At 42.0% G+C, this 17,285-nt stretch overlaps 2 protein-coding genes across 9 annotated transcripts in view; one reads left to right on the top strand and one right to left on the bottom strand.

Annotated features, from left to right (window-relative positions):
* r3hdm2 (R3H domain containing 2) overlaps nucleotides 1–10,350 on the bottom strand; it is a 42,869-nt gene extending 32,519 nt beyond the window's left edge. For 4 of the 8 annotated variants that reach the window (XM_072451725.1, XM_072451727.1, XM_072451730.1 and 1 more), the window contains exon 1: nucleotides 10,307–10,350. The gene's annotated coding sequence lies outside the window, so the exon portion shown is untranslated. The remainder of the gene's footprint in view (nucleotides 1–10,306) is intronic. The other 4 variants (XM_072451723.1, XM_072451728.1, XM_072451724.1 and 1 more) reach the window with 1 other exon arrangement.
* A 4,039-nt stretch (nucleotides 10,351–14,389) lies between these two features.
* Nucleotides 14,390–16,336, top strand: LOC140365346 (inhibin beta B chain). The gene is made up of 2 exons (XM_072451722.1): nucleotides 14,390–14,884; nucleotides 15,545–16,336. Exons 1-2 carry the CDS (start codon nucleotides 14,533–14,535, stop codon nucleotides 16,309–16,311), a joined length of 1,119 nt encoding a protein of 372 aa, XP_072307823.1. The 5' UTR covers nucleotides 14,390–14,532; the 3' UTR covers nucleotides 16,312–16,336.
* The last annotated feature ends 949 nt before the right edge of the window (nucleotides 16,337–17,285 follow it).

Raw genomic sequence — 17,285 nt, 5'->3', positions numbered from 1 at the left:
TTCTCATCAGCCGCCTATTGGCATAATATATCACACTTAAAAAAGGTTTGTTCAGATTGACCAGCCCTACTTTGAATAAAAAGACTACTAAAACATAAACTCTAAATCATCATTGCAATGTTTGCCAGAAAAAATGCTACAAGATATAATTCCAACAGTGTTGTGTTTCAACTTTGACATTTGAGGGAAAATGTTGGTTGGAGGACCAGGCTTTACTGTGATTCAGATGCCGAGTGTCACTGTTCTGAAAGACGGACTATTTAAGGTTTGGCAATTGGATAACCCAAGGTGGTAGAAGAATACATCTTTTTTTTTAACTGGAATCCACTCAACAAAAAAGGAAAGTAATGAAAATTATAAATGATTTAAAACAATGAATACAAATGCATTTATACAGCATTAGCCTGAACATCTGGTTATGTGCTCACTCAGCAGTTAAATTAAAAGTCTAGATTCTGCATAAACAACATCCTGAACAAACAGCTCAACTAATAAAGCATAAATGTTTAATGCAGCGCATCAAAAGAGCTGGAGGCAGAAAATGATAGTTCTTGGCAACTGAACACCAATGGTTTAGGTACGACTTTAAAAAGGGAACTCATGAACCCCCCTGACTGAAGGCAATTACAACAACACTTACTCTGGGGAATCCTATTGATTTTATCTTCCCTTTCACTCCCTCCTGTACTTCCAGTTCCATACCATTTCCCACGCACAGGCAAAAGGTTTATGCAAGAATCAAGCTAAGGACACACTCAATTCAGCGACGTCGTAAACAAACAAGAAGGAAGGATGTCAAAACAAAAGGCACATGACAAACAGCTATATGTGTCCTTTGAGCAAAGGTGGCATTAGAAGGTGACTACAGTAGAGCAGAGACCTAAGATGGTGCTGCAATGGAGATACATTTGAATTTAGACATTTGGAATACAACATACAAAGCATAGCACAGAGATGGGGATACACAGTTGTTATTTACTTGTTTAAAAAAAAAGGTTAATGAAACACAACTGGAAATATTGTTGAACCAATCTATCCCTCATATCAAGAAGACTGGAGCAAAAGGGTCCAAATAAAATTGTTAAGTGAAAACATTACAGTCAGTGGGTTCTTTACTTTCAAAAGAAGCAAATGATATCCACCAACCATTATACCACAACGCCATGAACATGTGAACAGGGAAGAGGAGGGGAAAAAGCAACGTTTTCTAAACCTGAAACAGTGCTGAGGCAGAGAGGATGGCCTGCTATTTATAGCGACAGATTTTTTTTTTTATTCAAGAGAGCTCTGCTGTTGGGCTTTCTTGCTCAGGATTCTGCTTCTGCTGCAGCAAATGCATCTTTTCCCGTTTACCTCTGCATTCTACAGAGACAAGCGCATAAGTGCAGTGAATTGGGCTGTGGTCAGTGTCAAAAGGTTCAAACGGACAGATAGCCTTATGTAAGTCTATTGGGTGTCCCCTCTTCCCGTCCAGCTGCACAAGGTGTGACAGCGCAGCACTGACGCCTACTTTTAGTGACTCTCCACCCCCACCAGGCCACCTCCTCCTCCCTCCTCCCCACCCCAGGACACAGAGGAAGGGAATTCCTTATTACCTCAGCATTTGCCTCAGCACATGCTTCAACTTAGTTCACTGCACTGACCAATAGACCATAGGGTTCACATCAACATAAAGCATTTTTTCAAAAAAAAGACACATATTTATCTAAACGTGGTATTAATACAGCGTAATAGTTATTCGAATAATGCTCTGTATAATTTCTCAAATACTTTCTCATAAGACAGCATATGATTACAATAATTACTAAGAGCGCTTCATGAAGGCGATACAAGTGCCAAGGTGGCGGTACTTTTCAGACAATCGCCGGTCTATTCAAAATCTCGTTTAGACGTCGCCAAAATGAACGCAAACTGACAATAGAGTCAAAACTCAAGCTTACTGTATTCAGAGTACGTTGTGAAGATCTCCATCCAACTCGGGTCAGGTGTCACAGAAAGGTGCCGGAAACAACACAGAATATTCCGTTTCTAAAGCTTGTGAACCAGATGAGCGGAGCAGAGTGTGTCTCTCTTTAGAGGACTCTACTTTCTCGCCGTGGACACAGACTCTGCAAGTGTCATGTGCGGAGGTATCGATACTTCCCCATAGTCTCCCTTTTCTGAATGAAGTGGAGATACTGGAGCGAGCGGCGAGGCAAGCGCTCTCTCGCTCCTGCTCTTGTGCCATCATGCGCATAGCTTCCACCGCTCCCTGCTCACACAGCCCTCCCTCTCTGGTGCATGCTCTGGTCTCCCACAGACACACAGCGCCTCGTTAGCCTCTCCATCTTTATGTACCACACTCAAATGCCTATGGCAGCTATTCGAGGGTTTGTGGGGAAACCCAGACGTCTAATGCGGTGCATGGCCGCTGCGTCTTTGCGCTTCACATCACTAGGAGGGCTGGGGATGCGCACATATGCTGTAATGACTGATGATTTGTACTTTCACAATGTTTACCGTATTTTCCGGATGATAAGTCACACTTTTTACATAGTTTTGGCCGGGTTGCGACATATGTGATATTATTTGTTATTTTCACGCTGGCAATTTCACATGACAACCGCAAGAGGGCGCTCTAGGCTCTAAGCCACGCAGAAGAAGAATGGGCACTTCCTCTACCTCCGGAGTTTGTGGGGTTGTTTAGAAGTGACACCGAGGTTGTGATTAATTGTGCAAAGTAACACGTGCAGTAATGTATGTACAAGTACAAGCGGAACTAGTCAAAACTACTCAAAACAACGTTGAGGCTGCGTACACACTTACGCAAACACTGCATCAAAATTGGGACTAAACCAAGACTAATCCTGGAACTGAACCTGGACAGGAGCAGGACTAAACCAAAGTCTTCAACAAGCTCGATGTATGAAGCATGAACGCAGCTTTCTCTTCAGCGCACAACTGTAACTGAACTCTGTGTCAGAAATGTTAGATTGTTCCCATTCTCTATCCATCCATCTTCTTCCGCTTTATCCGGGGCCGGGTCGCGGGGGCAGCAGTCTGAGCAGGGACTCCCAGACTTCCTCCTCCCCAGACACTTCCTCCAACTCCTCCGGGGGGATCCCGAGGCGTTCCCAGGCCAGCCGAGAGACAGTCTCTCCAGCGTGTCCTGGGTCTTCCCCGGGGCCACTTCCCGGTGGGACATGCCTGAAACACTTCCCGAGGGAGGCGCCCAGGAGGCATCCGGAACAGATGCCCGAGCCACCTCAGCTGGAGGAGCAGCGGCTCTACTCCGAGCTCCCCCCGTGAGGCCGAGCTCCTCACCTTATCTCTAAGGGAGCACCCAGCCACCCGGCGGAGGAAACTCATTTCGACCGCTTGTATCCGCCATCTTCTTTCGGTCATTACCCAAAGCTCATGACCATAGGTGAGGGTAGGAACGTAGACCGACCGGTAAATAGAGAGCTTTGCCTTTCGACTCAGCTCCCTCTTCACCACAACAGTCCACTGCAGACGCTGCACCGATCCGCCTGTCGATCTCACGCTTCATCCTTCCCTCACTCGTGAACAAGACCCCGAGATACTTGAACTCCTCCACTTGGGGCAAGGACTCACATTCAATGTTCCCATTCTCACCAACCTTATCATAAAACTCACGTAACTGGGCGTAGGGCGACTCCTTGCTGCTCTGTTGCTGTCGCGTCTATGCTGCTTTTTGTTTTGATGCGCAGTGCGGTGCGCTATTGGCCTCTACAACTTTGGAGCGCTCACACTTGCCAGGCATAGGCTCTGGTTGGGCAACATAACGGTGTTTTTTTCGCCTGGAAGTCTCTAGAAATCTGACACCTTATTGAACGAAATTAAAAAGAATGAACGTGCCGTTCCCAGACACCAGAATGAACGCGTTCACATTTTTCGTTCAATGAACGCGTTCAGGCACAACATAGCACAGAGGAAGAATAATTCAATGGATTTAGTGATTTGGGGTAATACTGATGCTTTGGTAAACTTGTTAGCATGTTCTTTATGCTATAGTTATCTGAATAACTGTTAATATGTTACGTTAACATACCAGACACTTACCACAGTTTGTTGTGTCATGTAGCTGAAGGTGTTACGTTAGCATACATACACCTTTTCACCATGTTCTCTAATCTGTTATTTTAAATTGCATTTCAAGACGTTCTTGATCTTGGATTTTATCAAATGCATATCCCCCAAAAACGCGATTTATACTCCGGAGCGACATATTTGTTTTTTTCTTCTCTATTATGCATTATATGGCTGGTGCGACTTGTACTACGGAGCGATTTATACTCCGGAAGTACAGCACTTTGACATAGCGGATTTCAAAACATTGCCGTCTGCCCTTTGTTCACCACAAACACCTTCTTCTAATGCCATAGAAGTAGTCTCATATTTCAGAAGTGCAATGCTTTTGAGGACCTGATTGGTCAAAGGTCAAAACAAGCCCACACATGCAACGAATGTATTATTAATACATAAAATAATTAGAAATTATCGAGCAACTTTGCCATACGCATGTCACAACCTACAATATCGCAATTGCAATCGAAATATTGTGCACAAATTATCTTTTGTAAAAAAATAACGAAATGTATTTATCAGGGATGTAATTTAAAAAATGGTTTGATTGTGTAAATATACAAATATACTTTTACTTAATATTTTCACTTTTTACTCTTTAGCTTGTTCAAAAAGAATCTTAAAATGACACAGGGACGCAGACTGACGCACCTGGAAAAAGGCACACAAAAATTGGTGCCAAAGAGTATTTAAATTATCATTTTCAATATTAGACTGATAATTCTATCTGGAAAAACAACAGACCAATACTGAAACCAATATATCACCCAACAATAATATTAACTGTTAGTATTGTGCATAGGTTACTTGTTGTAATTAACTGATATTGCCTCAATGTCAAATCACTGGTGATTTTGATTGATTATAATAATATATATTGGCAATATATTAAATTGATAATAATGCATTTGTTTTGGAGCTATGCAAAATGAGAATATTAAGTAAATCATGACAAAAAGTTGCTTGAATATAATTTGAACAGAAACATCTAGGGTAATCGCTCAAACAGGGTATAAACTAATATTTTCTCCCATTCATGTTCTGCGCAATACGTGAACCTCAACCAAGACATTAACAAGCAGTCTTAGCAAATTCCATCCTGATGTATTGTGTATTGTGAATATCGTTTGAATATCATCACAGGATATTTTTTTGTTAACGCCCACCCACAATTTCAGTATCTGTATGTGGCCAACAGAACAAGTGACATTGCAAAATACTTTTGGTAAACATTTCAAAATTGTATTCCCAAAGGTCATGGTCAGCAAAAAGAATGAAACTACAAACCATGCCATGCCACTTTCCAGGCCTATGCTACTTCTAACACTGAACCCTGACACCAAACAGTAAAACATGATCAAGAAAAGGGGAGGGAAATGGCTCATTAGCTAATAAAACGCTGACTCCCATAAGACTGTGAGAACCGCATCTTCTCCCTGCAGCTGCTTTAATGGGAACAGAGGCTGGAAGATGCAGAGGAAGAGAGGTAGTCAAAAGTTCATCATCAAAGGAGGAGCTGGGGGAGATGTGCTACGAGTCCACAGAGGTCTTGTCTTTAACTAAAGTAAAAGGCAAAAAAGGCTAAAACAAGGATACTTTTCAAGCTACAGCGCAAAATGTTCGAAGAAAATCGAACATGTCCATATTTGGGCCGCACCTGACAATAAACCACAGGTGCCCACGTTGTTACATGAGATATTTACACATAAATAAATGCAGTGATGAGTCTTTTGAACCGGGGGTCTCGCGGCGCACCCGCGGTCCACTGCGCTGCGGGACTAATTAGACGAATTGCTCAGTGAATATGAGTTGGATTGTAATAAAACTGTATTTTGAAGTTTAACAAACAAAGAACACATCACAGTTGTCCCCTCTGTCCCCTCTGTTTCGTTGTGACATGAGAGATTTACACATATGGTCCATGATAGTGATTTTGAGTTCTGGCCAAGAAAGTTTCATTTCACAATACAGAAAACACCATGTGTCCCCTGACGTCTTCTTTTACAGTGTGTCAAACGCTTGCGCTTACTGCTGGTGGTTGTTACCGTTGTGTGGGCCTTAGGGTTAAAAGCTCGGGAAAAAAGTAGAGGCTTAAAGTCTGAAAAGTATGGTATAAGTTTATATTTGATTAGATTACTTTAAGTTTTGATTGGGGATGTCCCGATGTCACATGGGAAAAGGCCTGGCAGGTCGCACTAGAGTCACAACTATTGTGAAGGGAAATATGGTGATTTTACAATTAATCACAATTATCGACTAAATTAAAGGACACGTTAATATAGTCTTTTTTATGTTTATGTTTCAACTGGCATTTTTGTTAGAGGAAATTGTATTCATTATAACAATTAACCTAACTACCATTTAATACAGCAGATTTAGAAAATAAAAGGGATTAAATAATATAAATGTAAGATTATTGGCCCCTCATTGGAGCTCTTTTAAGTATTATGTCAGTTATTAGTGAAATGAGCTCCATGGTAACCTTCAAGGGAGGGAATCCCTTTCCTTTGGCTCATGCCAACAACAAACTACAGCTTTGTGAGGAATAAAAACAGCGTGAAATTTGCTCTGGTGGTACTGGTCTCCTCCAAGCCCCGGCCATCAAACATGGCTGCTCATTGGCATGTTTTGCCAATTTAGCCTTTAGCGGCTAGCTACATCCTGTAGTTCACTACCGAACATGCGCAGCAGTGTTCTTGTCCCTCACGAGCGTACGAGAAGCGTAGGCATACCACGGGAAAGTTACTAGAGCTAAGCAGAGCCAAAGCTAAAGATTAAAAAGCACTTTTGAAGAAAACTTAAGGATTTTCAGCAGAGAAAAAGTTGATAAGATGAAAATAGGCAAAAATCCCCACAAAATCCAACCTGTCAAACAGGAGCAGTTTTTACATTGCGCTCTATGGGGAAAATGCTTTCTGAGCTGTGGAGGATTTTGCACTGCAGTTCCAATGGTTTTCAACAGGTTTAAGTTAGCAATACACAATCCAGATTTTTAAATAGATATAATTTGCAAAGTCGACCATATTTTGGACTCACCAATTGACACAATTGTCTTAATACTGTGGAGTACCCAAAGACATTGCACACAGGAAGGAGATGCTCCACAATTGGTCCGTCACAAACAGTATTGCAGCCACAACCTTCTTGGTTAGTGACCAGGCTAATTATTAAAAAAGAAACTGTATAAAACAGACGGGTAGCCTCTTTAAAAAGACACAGGTTAAGGAGCAGCGAGCTTAGCAGTAGAGCAGGAGGATGGGAGTGTCTGGCGAGGATCAGCAGCCGAAGACACCACAGAAACAGTCACACTTAACACAATGCCGGCTTTTTTATTAACTTACTACCATCTGCAACATTTCTTTGCAGTCCATACGAATCAACAAATGAAACGATGAAGGACAGGCACGCAGTGGCCGATTGATAAACGCGGTGTGAAAGACATGACAAGATGAAGCAGGGTGAATATGGGAGAGGAGCAGGAGTGATTAGCTGAAGACAGAAACAGGAGTGGTGAAGGCAGAGAGGAGCAGCAGCAACAGCACCACCACACTCCGCGCTCTGGCAGAGGTCTATAAATAGCACTTTGAATCTCTCTAGAAAAAGCCACTCTTCTGCTGCTGCAAACGCACAGACAAGGGCGCTTACGGATACCTGACGGACTAACGCACGCAAAATTAGGCCTCCTTTTTTCAGCCGTAATCATTATCCAGCCTCAAACCATACATACATGTATATATATATTCAGTCACTGCGGTTGTTTTTCATGTATAATCCATGACATCAAGTGAGCATGGAAGAAGTGGACTACCTTCAGCACTGTCACATGCTCCGGCAGTGAATGAATAAACAATGGCTTATCGAAACACCGAGCCCACTAGAGCTGGGTTTCGATTAAAATTTCAAGTATCAATTCGATTCCGATTTTTACGTTTGAAAATATTTTTTTCCGATTTCTCGATTGAAGTTCACTGAGGGAAATGTAGAACCGAATTTTATTTTTTTATTTAAAAAAAAAAAAAAAAAAAACGATCTTTGGACGTACGAATCGATAATCGGTCATTAATATGCGAATCGATTAAAAATCGGAAAATCGATTATTTCAACCCAGCTCTAGAGCCCACTGTTATATAGATCATGTAATGCATATGGAGAAGAAGCATGTTCACAGGCAGACTGGCCCTGGATACAGTCTTTTTATTTTTTATTTGGTGGCCTAAGCAACAGCAGACTGTTGATTCAATGACTCACCTGCAAGAGATTCTACTATGATCCAGCCCGTTCTCAAAAACGGGCCTTTGAAACAAGCTGCGGGTGACAATTAATTCATGACACACAGACACAAGACCGTACTATCATAACACAGGAAAGATTTCACAATGCAAATATTAAATGCACAAACTGTATTCTTTACACTAGGGCTAATTGCTCAAAAGTAGGATTATGTTGAAAGTGCACATTGTAAACAACTCCAGTACTATCAACATTTGAGAGGAACTGAACTGAAAGAGAACCAACAAATACAAGATTTGTTCAATACAAAAACAAGATATTTTGTTTTTGCATTAACCAAATGATGATTGCAGCCTTTGAGGTTTGATAATTGCGAGAACTACTTCATCTAAATGCCTAATGTGATATCCAAATGACATTTATCCTCTTGTACGACATCACAACAGAGCCAGAAGATCATGTTTGAGACACACATGGCGTCTTCCCAGAGCAGATGTTTGAAGCTCCACTCGCTCAGTCTGTGCTGCGATCCCACCTTGTTTGACACAACAGCCTTCTGTCTATTTTCAGCTCATGTGCTACAGCTCATGAGCCAACGCAATGATGATCATTTACAGACACTTCTTATTGGCTAGATTTACAGATTTTACTTACTATAGTGAGCTTTTATGAGACAAAACGTATCGCTTATTGAAATAATTGTGGGCAGTACACAGGTCATGTCTGAAGATAAAGTACTAGTCGACAATATTAAGATGAATAAAGAGAAATAAACTGATACCTAATGTGAGCATCCTTAGGTAAACACATTTATAAGAGAAATGTTACAAATATGCTTGAATATAAATGCATAGCTGTGAATTTTCTGTTGTTTTTAAAGATTCACTATGTAACTTTTCTGGTTTGTTCGCCACCACAAACAGTTCTGGTCTCATTTATAAAGATTTACGTGGGGTTCTTACTAAAAGTGCGCCTACAGACTTAACACAAACACAGACTGCTCCTTTTGATGTAAAGTCGTCTCTTCATAGATAACAAAATGTCACGTGGAAAGTCACCTATATAACATTTATACACACTAACGATTATTTTAGACATCGAGCAGTCAGTGATTCGTATTGCAATTGGTCAAAAAGGAAATGATTATTTTCTATTGAACATTGGGACTTGAGTGTCTGTATAGTCTAGATAATTATTACAATTATCAAAAGACAACTACAAATAAATTCAGGCCAAGTGACAATATGACGAATAATCAGCCCTAGTACGTAACAATACCAAACAGAATTACTTGATTCTTTTTTTAAGACTACAAAGGGCCTGCGAATAAGATTTGTGTTGTTTATTTGACCCAGAGGAAGCTAAAGTGAAAATGTCATAGCCAAAAGGATTATTTGTTTGTTATATTAATTCTTGCTTTGTCGGATGTCACAATTATGTCAATATCAGCTTGTTGTGATGAAAGGATTAATTCGTCTCAGCCCTAATACGTTTGATACCACATACAGTGAAACAATCCAGGGAATGTGATGACAAAAACAAGCAGACGTGGAGCAGTACTGCTTTGTTGACACTGGACAGTTCTCAAATCTTCCTCAAGAACACTTTTAAAAACACTTTGGGCCACTGTCTTCACCACTGTCTTCAAATGCATTATCCTCAAGAACCTCAAGGTAAAAGACAGACCACATGTAGACACTGCAATTAATCCATCAGACCAATGAGAGGGTCCAAGTGTTAGCAGCCAAAACAGAGATCAGTCAACATTTAGTCAGTGTTAATGTTGAAAAATCATATTGCAGCACATCCAATTCAATAATAAACGACTGTAGTCCTCCTGAGTGACTTAAAAGTGTATAATACATGTTTCTAAGGACTGGACAGAGAGAGAGACTCAGGACAAGCCCGTGTGAGGCGTTTTTAGGCTGTATATTTTTCTTTCTTTTTTTTGGCACAATCGATTCCGAGTCCCCTGAAATGATGGTCTCACCTTCTGCGCTGCCGAGCGTCACGACTCACACATGAATCTTCAGGTTGTGTCTGTGGGGAAAAGGGACATGGTTACGCGTGTGCGCCAGTGTTTGAGGTTTGCAGGTTGAAAACACTGGCGAATTCTCACGCTAACAATAGCTAGCACACGGTTAGCTCGGGCTCCTTTAGGCATGTATAATTAGCCACCGCACAGTCCCTAACAGTACAGCCGCGATAGCCACATAGCTAATGTTAGCACAATAGCCAACAAGCTATATGTGATATTTTTACTCCGCGCCTGCTAGCGCTTGTCAATACGTCTCATTACGGGTAAATGATAATATAGACAGAACGGTGGTGCGCGCGTTTAATTACCGCGTTACAAATGTACACGGTTAACGCGCCGGGTTTGTTAAATGGGATGCGGCCAGGTGGCTAGCTCTGCCGAATGACTTACCGTGATGCTAATGGATCGGTGCTAGCTCCAGTTGGTTCGCCGCGACCCCGACTGCTGTCAAAATAGCGCCGTGCGAGCGAGCCGCGGCGTTAACATTGCTCGCTCCGGCGGCGGGCGCTGGGGGTTCGAGGCGAGGGACCGAGCGAGCCGCGACCACACGAGGAAATAGCAGCTAAACGCGAAAGGATAAAATGGTACAAATTAAAGAAAAAATAAAGAAAACGCTATTCCCCCTTGTGTTCAAAACTCCGGCTTCTTGTGAGCGTCACTTTTTTTTCGCTCGCCGAGAGTTTACGTCAGCGGCGTGCTTTTCGGAGGCAGGGAAATGGATCATAATAATTCATGATAATAATGATAATATATTTTTAGATCGTAGCTTTGGTAGTCACTGCTGTCCTGAACCTGATGTCCATTTAGTTCAGTTTTAAGGAAAATGTATCCAAGACAGAGTCAGTCTCCTCAAAATAACAGCTTATTGGAAAAGAGTGGTAATAGTATCTAATTCATTCTGTTTATCTAATTCATATTTTGATAATATATTCAAGAAGAAGCACTCTTCATTTTAATATGTGGAGCATTTTGGTACTGTTATCGTTTTTCAAATAGGCCTATTTCCCGGAACCCTTACCGTTCTCCAGACGTGGGGTCAAATTAAGTCCTGACTTAAACAATTAAAAATATATATATATATTAAATGGTCTGAAAAGCAAAGTGCATTCAGGACTATTACGTTTACACTTCCAGCTGTCATTTATATAGTATTTTGTAAAGAATGTCAAAGCATACACATTTCTTATTAATTGCCTTTATTTGCCATGCCTTAATGCAAATAAACAAAACAAGAGACAGTCTGGATTTATATGAAAAGCAAAAGCATAATGCACATGCAATATCAAACCTCCATACTCACAACAGATGCTTCTTACTATAAACTCGGTGGCGTGAAGCCGGTGGGAAGTTTGCATGTTCTCCTTATGTCTTTCCCCTTTCACTAAAACAGCCTTTCGGACCAGGACTCTCTGAAAGAGAGATGCTGAATATAAACAGGAACAATTTAGTATTAAATAAATCACCCCGGGTCTCTCTGACAAACCCCAGTTATTTGTAAGAATTGGGTCACATGTGTGATCTGCAAATCTGAAAGATTGATGTTGTTTTTAACTTATGGGCACATATTATACAATTTTGCATTTTTGGTATGTAATTGGGCCAAGATCAGAAATGTCACCACCAGATTTCCTTCACCAGAAAAGTTTACATTTCCCTTCAAACAATCTCTTATTTGAGGATATTTCCAAAAGGGATCTTGTCCCTCAAGCTGTTTCTTTTTTATGACAAGTATCCAAAGTTTCCTCCCCTGACCACTGAACGCATTGCAATACCCGTATTCCTCCACACGAGGGCAAACACGAGCTTCTGTGCTGTCTATTATGTTCATGTAGTTAAGGACAGACAGGACCCAAAAAAGAAATGTGCAACACAAACCCAGAAACCAAATCATTTTTACTGCATCATTCCTCCTGGCCTCACATGCACTAAAAAAAGCTATAATAATGTAAAAGCCTAATACAATAACAGGCCTGATACAATAAATACTGTATCTATATGAACAATTCTCCAGTGGTTCATTTGGAACCTATATGTTAAACCATAAAAAAGGATGTGTTGGGAGGTCAGCAGCAAACAGAATGCCATGATGGTTTTAGGATGCCATTATAGATATTTAAGTATTTGCAGTGTAATTGTGTGTTGTGAAAGTGGCTTTTGACCCAGAAAACTACAGATCCACTGTAGTTTATGCTGAGCTTGCACTGGATCCAGGTGATCATTATGATTAAGACATATATACAGCAAACTAAAAAGCAATGAGAAAGAGATGCCTAAGTGAGTTTGACAGCTAAACAAACCACTCAGATGGAGCTGGATCACTTCTGTTGTTTCCATTGAAGCTGTCCATATCACAGAAGATTCACTGTTGCGCGTGGTCTCGTGCCTCACTTGCTAAAGGCTACAGAAAAGTACAAGCATGTCCAACATTCACCGCACACACTCCATAAACGGTGTCACTTCAGAGGAACATGACGGGACGTGTTTCAAAGAGACTTCCACCCAATAGCCTTCAGCACTTTCTCACGTTATAACAAACTGTTTGATGATGAGTCTCAAGCAGACTATCCCATGTCTGAGGGTGGCTCAACTGTGATGAGTGATGGATCTTATGACCTATAAAAAATGGTGTAATAGGCTCTAGCCATTTCATTAAAGTATTTAGAGGGGCAGTGGTGGAAAGAAACAAAGTACACAAGTAAAAATACTGTACTCACTACTTCACTTTTATTTCACTACATTTGGGAGCAAAAATCTGCACTTTCTACTGCACAACATTTTTGAACAAGACTGAAAAGTAGAATTATTGTATTTAAAGACATCTTACCAACATTTTTTGAGTTCCAGGCAAACAAAAGTGGGCGTTTATAATTGACCAGGATGATCAATGCTTTAATTGTTCTCAAAATGTGTGTGAATTACTCTAAAGTACTTTTTTTTTTTACTTTTTTGTGACTTTTACTTGAGTTTTGATCCTTTTTCCGTACCTGTACTTTTATACTTTTATTGAGTACCTTTTAGTGCACAGGGGGGTCCAAACTATGGCTTGGGCCCCAGACCAATTTTTGTTGGCCCTTTGCTGAATTAGACCACTGGAACCAATTTAGCAAATGCATTTTTAGCCATGCAACTGTTTATTTGAGAACACACTTTCAGTACTTTCTCTTTCCAGGTAATTATTCCACCCACACATCTCAGCCGTTGTAAGTTGAGCCCCTTTTGTTGTAAAGTCAGATTGTGCATGCGTGTGTGGTCAGTGCGTGTGTGACAGTGCGTGTGTGACAGTGCGTGTGTGGTCAGTGCGTGTGTGACAGTGCGTGAGTGACAGTGCGTGTGTGACAGTGCGTGTGTGACAGTGCGTGTGTGGTCAGTGCGTGTGTGACAGTGCGTGAGTGACAGTGCGTGTGTGGTCAGTGCGTGTGTGACAGTGCGTGAGTGACAGTGCGTGTGTGACAGTGCGTGTGTGACAGTGCGTGAGTGACAGTGCGTGTGTGACAGTGCGTGAGTGACAGTGCGTGTGTGACAGTGCGTGAGTGACAGTGCGTGTGTGGTCAGTGCGTGTGTGACAGTGCGTGAGTGACAGTGCGTGAGTGACAGTGCGTGTGTGACAGTGCGTGAGTGACAGTGCGTGTGTGACAGTGCGTGTGTGACAGTGCGTGTGTGACAGTGCGTGAGTGACAGTGCGTGTGTGACAGTGCGTGTGTGACAGTGCGTGTGTGACAGTGCGTGAGTGACAGTGCGTGTGTGACAGTGCGTGAGTGACAGTGCGTGTGTGACAGTGCGTGTGTGACAGTGCGTGAGTGACAGTGCGTGAGTGAGTGACAGTGCGTGAGTGACAGTGCGTGTGTGACAGTGCGTGAGTGACAGTGCGTGAGTGACAGTGCGTGAGTGACAGTGCGTGTGTGACAGTGCGTGAGTGACAGTGCGTGCGTGGTCCGTGCGTGTTCTGCGTGCGTACTCTCCCCGGGGCCACGAGGCTCTCATTGGTGCGCTCCTCCAGCGTGTCATCACTTTTGGTGGATTACCCCAGATCTCTTCTTCATCAGGAGAGTAAAAGGACACACCTTTCTCCAAACTTCACTCTTCGCGGGCTCCAGCTGACAAGAGGACAACACTTTCAACTTTACTAACCACAAACAGACTAGAAAGAAAACTTTTCTTCCGACCTTTTAAGAGCACCAATGGTTAAGGCAGATATTATTCACTTTTCTATCATGACGCCATCGATTCTTTCTGCGTTATTTCTTCTTACGCCACTTCTGGTCGCTGATGTTTACTCCGACTGTGTTTCCTGTGGTTTGGAAAAGGATGTAGAAGAGAAGATCATGGTGGAATTCGCGAAGCAGCAACTGTTAGACAAACTGCACCTGAAAGAGAGACCAAACATCACTCACACCGTGCCCCGCGAGGCGCTTCTCACTGCGCTGCGCAAACTGCACTCGGGACGCGTCAGACAGGACGGCACGCTGGAGCTGGACACTTCTTCACCTCTCAAGGACCAAGGCTATGAAATAGTCAGCTTCGCAGATATAAGTAAGTGTAATTCATGTCAAATATTCACTTACATGGAGCCTAAAGCCTAACGCCCGTGTATTTAGCCTCATGGAGATAATATTTGCTGTCCTTTAAGACAAGTTATATAGAAAACTTTAAGCAAAAGTATGTAACTTTCTGAAGGTGTTACGTCACCTGCATGATTCCATGGAAATAGAAAATTAACCCCTGACCTACTTTGAAACATCTTCATGGAATTTTAGCCAAAAAAACATTTCCTCTGCGCCAAGTAAAAAATGATTACATTTAAGAACATAAAAGCCTGCTCACAGTAAGGACATAGGTCTTGATCCAGTTTAGTGCAATAAAAACATGAAACTTTAATTTGATTTAGTCTATTTTGGTAATGGGGCTTTAAAGTGGTGTGAAACTTCAGTGTAGACTGTGTCATCAGAATCAGAATCAGAATCAAAGGGTTTATTGCCATTGTCAATGAACAGAACTCACAAACACAGGAACTTGTCTTGGTGATTCGGTGCAACATAAAACAATGAACAATGAATAAGTCAAACAGAGAAACAATTTAAATCTGCTATGGGATACAAATTTTAATAAGCTATAAGAATAAAAATGAAAAATAGGCTTAATATGTACATAAATGTGTGATTGATTCCTGACGTGTGTCTTTCCCTGATACAGATTCGACCCAGAGTAAAGATGCGAGCCTACAGCTTGGCTTCCAGTTTCTCCAGGAGCAGGGCCACCGTATCCAGGTGCTGCAGGCCTCTCTGTGGATCTATGTGCGCTCCTCTGAGGACCCTTACAGAGACTCTCGCCTGCCGGCCAGGGTCTTCCTCTCAGCAGATCAGGAGGGCTCTAACCGCAGCCTGGTGATAGAGAAGATGCTGGAAGTGCAGGACAGTAACTGGCACACTTTCTCCATCACCCGCACACTGCAGACCTTTCTGGATGGTGGCCAACACAGGCTTCGCTTCGAGGTTAGCTGTGAGGAAAATGGCAAGAACCTCTGCTCCCTGGACAGCACAGGGAACAACCAGCCTTTCCTGGTGGCCCAGGTACGTTTGCGTGACGACCCCTCCAAACACTCACTCAGGAAGCGCGCCCTACGCTGTGGGAATGACGTCACAGTTTGCTGCAAGAGAGACTTCTACATCAAGTTCAAAGACATCCAGTGGCATGACTGGATCATTGCACCTGAGGGTTACCACATGAACTACTGCATGGGCCAGTGTCCTCAGCACTTGGCGGGTTCACCGGGCATCGCATCTTCATTCCACGCCACAGTCTTCAGCCAGCTCAAAGTCAACGGCATCCACACGGCCGTCTCCTCATGTTGCATCCCGACAGAGCGCCGGCCTCTGTCCATGGTCTACTTCAACTCTCAGCACAGCATTGTCAAAACAGACGTGCCAGACATGACTGTAGAGTCGTGTGGATGTACCTAGAGCCATGGCAGTGTCACCACAAGGGCACAAAGAACACTGTAATCTGTGCATACACCTGAAGCCAAATACTAAATATCAGGGTACTTCCATGTCAACATCTAAATAATAGTTCAGTGATTTCAGCCACGAAAAAGACTGCCTTTTTTATTTATTTTATTTACTAATGCTGCTTTGGCAACCTCTTGATCTAGAGACGAACACTTCCTATAGTGTCTGCTGAGACGTGCTCAAATGTTTTGCACACATTTGCGATAATATGGGTTTTCATGCTTGTTATGCAATGATCATTTACATTGACAGTTGCAAATGAAAAAAGAGATACCTTTTGTTTATTTTTGAGAGACCGTGCCTTTTAAATGCATATAAAACCAAAAGAGATTGTGTTCACTTCTGTTGCACCTGTTTGTACATTTCCTAGTGCCTGTGCTCATAAATTAATGAATTAGTCTAGTTATTATAAATCTGGCTGGGTAGCCCATGCTATCGTCGCCATTCTGACAGCAATATTTGTACAGGTAATCAGTTAGGTAATAGTCCTCCTGACACCACATGAACCCAGGGTCACTTCCCAGAGTCACAGGCAAACATTGAGCAGTCGTGAACAACTGCATGTGTGCAATTATGTCTGTCATCGAGCTGCTGACTTCATGTAATGAGATGCTCGGATCAATTCAAAACACATTACAATAATGTAATGAAAGAGTTTGAGCAAATGCAAAAAGCACTTTACCTTTAAAACCTTTTTTAAACTCAGGAGGCTGCGACCTAACTGTGTAAATAATAAATGTTGTTCTCTGTAAAGGCCATGTAATTGTTCATGAACATTAAGCGTATGTTTATTTTTATATAATGCTATATTTTGATGTGTATATATGTTCAAATGGAAAAATGCCTTTTGATAAATAAACCATTGTCAATCAACACTAAATTGCCAGTATCAGACTCCTTCTCATAAATGAACAGAATACCTCATA

This window comes from Eucyclogobius newberryi, unplaced genomic scaffold (assembly GCF_026437365.1).
Source record: "Eucyclogobius newberryi isolate DKJ021-1_F unplaced genomic scaffold, fEucNew1.0.hap1 SCAF_19, whole genome shotgun sequence".
Taxonomy (NCBI): domain Eukaryota; kingdom Metazoa; phylum Chordata; class Actinopteri; order Gobiiformes; family Gobiidae; genus Eucyclogobius; species Eucyclogobius newberryi.
The sequence above is the reverse complement of the archived record's forward strand: the minus strand, read 5'-3'. Positions and strand labels throughout refer to the sequence as shown.